This window comes from Scylla paramamosain, chromosome 43, assembly GCF_035594125.1.
Source record: "Scylla paramamosain isolate STU-SP2022 chromosome 43, ASM3559412v1, whole genome shotgun sequence".
In the NCBI taxonomy this organism is placed as follows: Eukaryota; Metazoa; Arthropoda; class Malacostraca; order Decapoda; family Portunidae; genus Scylla; species Scylla paramamosain.
The window spans coordinates 3,694,543-3,702,183 of NC_087193.1; the positions used below are offsets into that span (position 1 = coordinate 3,694,543).

Consider the following 7,641-nt stretch of genomic DNA (forward strand, 5'->3'; position numbering starts at 1 on the left):
AGCTAGCTTAGGTTTAGATTCATTCAGTTCATTAATTTAACATTCACTGTGTAGATCATGATTTAAATAAAGCATCTGCCCAGATAATAATAAAGATCTGCCCAGAAATTAAGGCAGTGATATGAAATTAATTATTTCCAGAAAAAAAACATAAATAAATAGGAAATAATGACATCAGAAGAGGTTGGTGTTCTGAATCTGTGCCAATGACGTTATCCCAGAGTTAATCACCCCATTAACAACACCAGCCTTCATTACAACACCCAGGAGCAACACTACGCCACACACCCCCCTCCACCTGCCTGCCACTGCTGGGAGGGACTCAAGAGAAAAAGAGAACATTGATTTATGTCTTAATATTTACTTTTGTCATCATAATATTCAAGCATTACATGAATATCCACCACCACATACTGACTGAACATTCACTCATGATGCTATACCATGCCACCACCGCCAGACAGGTAACCACTCCAAGAAGTGTTTGTTGCCCCGGCTGTGGCAATGATCGCTGGCAATGTTGTGAGTCAAACACAAAATGACACAAATACAAGCAAGTGAGCAGGAAAAGATCTTCACCTATTGAAACATGAATATTGCTAAATTTACCCTAATAGAAGCCAAGGCCACAGATACATGGCAGCAGACACAGGCACCACACCATGCACCAGAACTCTCACCATGGGTAACTAAGAGGGGCTAGCTATGGCAACATGGTCACCCAGGTAGCCCTCCCTCAGGTTCCCAGCTCCCTGCCACATATTTCCTTTCACCTACCATCTGTGTCAACTCTCCTACTGCCTCTTTCTATGTTATGAGATCAAAGAGACTAATATTTAAAACAGAACTAATTTCTTGTGTGATGTGGCCAGCTGTGCCATGGCTAAGCTCCTGTAGAGTGGTCCACAAGACTGTCCCTTTCCACCAGGGGCAGACAGGGCTGAATGTGTGTGGGGAGGGGGGGTGCTTTTGTCTGGGCCACCATGTGTGTGATTGCTGGTATATAGATTAATTTGTAGCTGTTAAGTATGATTTCACTCCTAACATTTCTTATTCTTTACCTGAATATACGCCAAGGCTAGGCCATGAGCAAGGTAAACTAGACATGATTGTGTTAACTGCACACACTGGTACTTTCATGACAACTAAGATGTTAGGGCTAGTTGCTCTTATTATTATTATTATTATTATTATTGTATTAGATTTTCCTCTTCTCTGTCTCTCTCCCTGGCCTGTGCATGCTGAGGTCAGGAAGAGAGGAGGAAAATCTAATACAATAATAATAATAATAATGATAACAACAACTAATCATTAATAGGAAGCCTTAAGTCAATAGCTGCCTCAGGTAAATGATGTAGTCTTTTGCTGCCATAATCCCTATCACTGGAACCACCAAGAATCCTGGATACCCGAACACTCACACTGGATAAAAGATCAGATCCTGCCCTTAGAAGCCCCAAATCTTAATCCCAATCCTTAAACACTGGATGAATGGTTTAGTGCCTGTGTATGTGAAGAAAGCAATACCTGGCTGGCAATATACCTGACCCTCCAAACTTCAATGCCCAAAATCCGATTCCTACATAAGAAAAACAATAATAATAATAATGAATAACAGAAGACTGAACATCCAGATCCACAGATGAAGCACATATACTGACTGGTCGATATTGGCAAGCTCATCAAATCTTGAGGGAGGCTCTTAATATGTTCATAATCTTCTCCTGCAGTGTTGGGTCATCCCTGTTGGATCGTGTCAGCTGTGGGGAGACAATAGAAATCAAATCAGGTCCTTTTAACATCAATGGACACAAGGAAATGTACGGAAGGGTTTTGTAGGAGGAAGAGAAAAGTGGATTACAGGTGAGGTAGAGTGTGGGAAAGATAGTGAGAGGGAAAAAGAGGTGATAAAAATGTGCAAAAGATGTGGAAAAGTTAATTATGAGTGAGATGAAGTCAGGGAAAAATAGTGGTGAGGGAAAAAAAACAGATAAGGTGAATCATGAGAGAGGTGGAGAGTGGAAAAAAAATTGTGGAAGGGAAAAGGAGATGGTAAAAATTTGGAGAAATGAATCATGAGGGAGGTGAGAATGGAAAAAGTTGTGGGAGGGAAAGAGAGAGGTGGTAAATATGTGGAAAAAATTCATCAGGAGTGAAACAGTGCATGACAAAGTTTGTTGGGGAAGAAAAGAAGAAAATAAGGAAAACCTATGCAAATACATGATGCATTGAACTTTGTACAGAAATGGAAAGCCAGAAAACAATAAAATCATCTTACAAGACAAGAATATGGAAAAACAACAAAAAAATAAATAAACAAATAAAAAAATCAATCTAAGTAAACCTCAACAAAAATATAAAGACAAAAAAAGCACCAAAACACACACACACACACACACACACACACACACACACACACACACCAACCAAACATCCTTCACATAAAAACAACAAAATCATAAGAAAGTAGAGGAGGAAGTGGAGTCTTACATGCACCACTAGAAAGCTGTGGTTCCGCCTGATCTCCTCCACCAGCGGTATAGGCTTGCCCTTAGGGATGGGGATGGTGGCCAGGATGGTGGAGGATGGGCTGGAGATCGCCTGCCGTACTCCCTTCACAAAGTCGTCGCTAAACATTTCCATCTTCCCAACCTCATCCAGCACTAAAACAGCCGGCCTGGACAGCTACAGTTGGGGGAAGAGTCACTATGGCTGTATTCTGTCTGAACCACTTCAGCCCTTACCTCCACTACTTTTAGAAGGCTCTACTTGATGTGATGTGGGTTTCCAAGGGTGTTTTTATGAAGTAACACAGATTTCTAAGGATGTTTTTATGATTCCAGTAACATATCAACATTTTTATATTATTAACAGGAGAAATACTCTTTTGAAAGGCTCTACTTGAAATTACATGGGTTTTTAAGAGTGTTTTTTTATGGTTCCAGTAACATATCAACAAGATTTCTATGTTATTCTCTGGAGAAACACTCTTTTTTACTTTCAAAAGGCTCTAACTGATGTGACGTGGCTTTTCTAAGGGAGCTTTTTATGGTTCTAGTGACAAACTAACAAGGTTTCTAAATTATTAACAGGACTAACAGCCTTGAGAACCCAGCTGATCATCTCTGTGGCCTTTGAAAATAGTCGTGGTGAGAGAGCAGAGCATATCCTACTCTTTTCTATATTACACTGATCTCCTGTGTTAATATATGCATCGTATTCCATAGAAAGAAGCCAATAAGGGAGACTTTTAAAAAACAGATTGACATATGTATGCATGTACTGTACTTAAGTTTGTTTATCATCATCATCATCTTTTGACTGATTTTTTTCCTTTTTTTATTTTCTTTTTTTTTATTTCCGCTTCTTTCTTGGATCCACCTCACACTTGCAGAAAGGAGAAAGAGAGAGAAAAAAAGAAGAAACATATTAATTCAAACACACTTATGCACACTTGTATATATAAGCTTTCCCTCTGCATATTTCATGTTATGTTCATATTTGTCACTTCCTGAGAATGATATGCTATGAAGGCAATGAAGGTAAAGGCAGAGAAAAGGTATGTGGGAGAGAAAAGGAGAGGAGAGACAGAGGAAGGAAAGTATAAAAGGAGAGAAGAGACAGAGAAAGAAAAGCAAGAAAGTAAAGAAGAGGAGAGATAGAAGAGAAAGAGAAAGGAAAGCAAGCAGGAAAGTAAAGGAGAGGAAAGATAGAAAGAAAACAAGAAAATAATGGAAAGGAGAGATAAAAGAAAGAAAGAAAAACAAGTAGAGAAGAGGAGAGACAAAGTATGAAAATACAGTGAAAGCAAAAGTATGATAGAGAAAATATGGAGGCAGAAAACAGAGAAAATATAAAAATGCAGGAAAATAAAGGAAAGCAGGAATAAAGAAAGGAAAACAAGCAGGAAAATAACAGAGGAGACTGAGAAACCATGAAAATACATAAAAAATAAAGACAAGGCAGAGAAAGAAAGGAAACAGGAAAATAAAGGAAAATGCAGAGAAAGTAAAAGAAAGGAAAACAAGCAGGAAAATAAAGAGGAGACTAAGAAACCATGAAAATACATCAAAAATAAACAAAGACAAGGCTGAGAAAGAAATGAAACAGGAAAATAAGGGAAAATGCAGAGAGAGTAAAGGAAAGGAGACAAACCATGAAAAATAAATTGAATGGGCAGAGGCAGAGAAAGAAAGAAAAGCAAGCAAGAAAATAACAGCTCAATGCAAGGTGTCATAAGGGAGACAATGGTGACTACCTCAGTGTGAAGAGCAGGAAGGGCCAGTGACTCGAAGCTTGCCACATCAACAGCATACTTGCCGACACGGGGGCCCTGCCGAACGCTATCCTCAGGGCTGTGCAGGGTTGGTGGGGTAGGTAGTTCATTACTACTGTTGCTGTTATCACTATCTGTTATTATAAGTCAATAATTTACAATCATAAGTCAATAATTTATCCCTCTACACCACCTCACCTCACTCTTGCCAGAATCCCTCGCTGGCCCTCCAAGGTGACCACATCAAAGCCAGTGCGGGACCCCTCTTGCCGCACCTCCTCTGTGTAGAACCCCTGGCAGGTCAGTCCGCCCTCCTGCAGGCGACCCACGACCTTTTTTATGAAAGTCGTCTTGCCCACACCTGAAAAAGGGAGCGAGAGTTTAAGAGAGGAAAAAAAGAGGGTGTTAAAAAAAATAAAGAGGATTTAATGGAAAGGAAGGAAAGGTAAGATAAAGGAAAAATGGAAGGAGGAAAGAAAGAAAATAAGAAGGAAGAAAGATCAGGAGAAGGAAGGAAAAGAAATGGTGAGGTAAAGAAAGGGGAAGGAAGGAGGAAGACAAGGAGAGAGAGAAATATAGAGAGGAGAAAGGAAGCAAATGAGGAGGAGGAGGAGGAGGAGGAGGAGGAGGAGGAGGAGGAGGAGGAGGAGGAGGAGGAGGAGGAGGAGGAGGAGGAGGAGGAGGCGCAGTGTAAGATGTACGTACTAATATCTTGATGAGAGAGAGAGAGAGAGAGAGAGAGAGAGAGAGAGAGAGAGAGAGAGAGAGAGAGAGAGAGAGAGAGAGAGAGAGAGAGAGAGAGAGAGAGAGAGAGAGAGAGAGAGAGAGAGAGAGAGAGAGAGAGAGAGAGAGAGAGAGAGAGAGAGAGATACCTGGATTTTCCTGTCATCATAGATTTCTCTTCTATCTCCTTTTCCCCCTCTCCTGTTTGGTGCAGAAGTTAAAGCTAGTATTAGTGGTAGTAGTGGGAATAGGAGAAGCAGTAAATATTTTGGAAAACAACAACCTCCTGACACTGACTCCTGACGATGACCTATCACTATGCACATCACCATACAAACACACCTCACCATTCCCAACAATGATAAATGGGATGAAACAAAATACCTCAACCATAATATCTCTAAAGCTCTGAGAGGGATTTTAACCAGGGGATTATTGCACCCTGAAGAGGTCTGTGACATTAGATTTAATTTGAAAACACCTTAACTATTCGTTTTTTTTTTTTTTTATGTAGGAAGGACACTGGCCAAGGGCAACAAAAATCCAATAAAAAAAAATGCCCACTGAAATGCCAGTCCCATAAAAGGGTCAAAGCAGTGGTCAAAAGTTGATGAATAAGTGTCTTTAAACCTCCCTCTTGAAGGAATTCAAGTCATAGGAAGGTGGAAATACAGAATCTATCCTCAACAGGAAGATTCTTAAACGTCTATCACTTCACAACCTTCTATCTGATCGCCAGTATGAGTTCTGTCAAGGCCGCTCTACTGGTGATCTTATGGCTTTCCTTACTGAGTCTTGGTCATTCTCTTTTAGAGATTTTGGTGAAACTTCTGCTGTTGCCTTGGACATATCAAAAGCTTTTGATAGAGTCTGGCACAAGGCTTTGATTTCCAAACTACCCTCCTACGGTTTCTATCCTTCTCTCTGTAACTTCATCTCAAGTTTCCTTTCTGACCGTTCTATTGCTGCTGTGGTAGACGGTCACTGTTCTTCTCCTAAATCTATTAACAGTGGTGTTCCTCAGGGTTCTGTCCTGTCACCCACTCTCTTCTTATTATTCATTAATGATCTTCTAAACTAAACTACTTGTCCTATCCACTCCTTCGCTGATGATACCACCCTGCACTTTTCCACGTCTTTTCATAGATGTCCAACCCTTCAGGAGGTAAACATATCACGCAGGGAAGCCACAGAACGCTTGACTTCTGATCTTTCTAAAATTTCTGATTGGGGCAGAGCAAACTTGGTATTGTTCAATGCCTCAAAAACTCAATTCCTCCATCTATCAACTCAACACAACCTTTCAGACAACTATCCCCTCTTCTTCAATGACACCCAACTGTCCCCCTCTTCTACACTGAACATCCTCAGCCTGTCCTTTACTTATAATCTGAACTGGAAACTTCACATCTTATCTCTAGCTAAAACAGCTTCTATGAAGTTAGGTGTTCTGAGACGTCTCCGCCAGTTCTTCTCACCCCCCCCCAGCTGCTAACTCTGTACAAGGGCCTTATCCGTCCATGTATGGAGTATGCTTCACATGTCTGGGGGGGGGTTCCACTCATACTGCTTTTCTAGACAGGGTGGAATCAAAAGCTTTTCGTCTCATCAACTCCTCTCCTCTAACTGACTGTCTTCAGCCTCTCTCTCACCGCCACAATGTTGCATATCTAGCTGTCTTCTACTGCTATTTTCATGCTAACTGCTCTTCTGATCTTGCTAACTGCATGCCTCCCCTCCTTCCGCGGCCTCGCTGCACAAGACTTTCTTCTTTCTCTCACCCCTATTCTGTCCACCTCTCTAACACAACAATTAACCAGTATTCTCCATCATTCATCCCTTTCTCTGGTAAACTCTGGAACTCCCTGCCTGCTTCTGTATTTCCACCTTCCTATGACTTGAATTCCTTCAAGAGGGAGGTTTCAAGACACTTATTCATTCATTTTTGACCACTGCTTTGACCCTTTTATGGGACTGGCATTTCAGTGGGCATTTTTTTATTAGATTTTTGTTGCCCTTGGCCAGTGTCCTTCCTACATAAGAAAAAAAAAAAACATGTGATATACTGAGATAGCCCTAACATTTTCATTGGATGGCTAGGTTAGGTTAAGTTAGGTTAGAACATTGCATCCCTAAAGATATTACTGATAATATACAATAATACTGAAATGACCTTAATTTCCTCAGATGGACTGATTAGGTTAGCTTAGGTTAGAAGTAAAATCAATAATTCTCAGTTAGGACCTGAGCAATAAAATAAAAATCATAAATTAAATCAACTAAAATACACTTAAATTATGGTGGTAGTAGTAGTAGTAATAGTAGTAGTAAGTAATGGTGGTAGTAGTATTGAGAGATGGTAGTAGCAGTAGTAGTAACAGCAACTGGTGATAATAGTAGTGGTGAAGTGATAGTAGTAGCATTACCAGCAACAGCAAAATCAATCCCTAACATCCTAAAACACCCAAAACATCACGAGGAGAAACGAGAAAGTGAACAACCATGGTAAGCAAAAAAAAAAAAAGAAAGAAAGAAAAAAAAAGAAAAAAAAACTTTAACCTTAGCAGATAGTCAACATTTTCAGCATAAGACTTGATCTAAAGAAGCTGAACAAAGCGGAACAGGGCACAAGAACACGAGGA

At 40.3% G+C, this 7,641-nt stretch overlaps 1 protein-coding gene across 1 annotated transcript in view; it reads right to left on the minus strand.

The window, feature by feature from the left end:
* Positions 1-341: 341 nt before the first annotated feature.
* Positions 342-7,641, minus strand: part of LOC135093417 (cancer-related nucleoside-triphosphatase homolog) — a 7,777-nt gene continuing 477 nt past the window's right edge. Inside the window, exons 2-5 of the mRNA XM_063992695.1 lie at positions 4,475-4,637; positions 4,259-4,355; positions 2,491-2,685; positions 342-1,760 (exon numbers count right to left, since the gene is read on the minus strand). Of these exons, the coding sequence (XP_063848765.1) occupies positions 1,683-1,760; positions 2,491-2,685; positions 4,259-4,355; positions 4,475-4,637 (533 nt within the window). The 3' untranslated portion in view covers positions 342-1,682. The remainder of the gene's footprint in view (positions 1,761-2,490; positions 2,686-4,258; positions 4,356-4,474; positions 4,638-7,641) is intronic.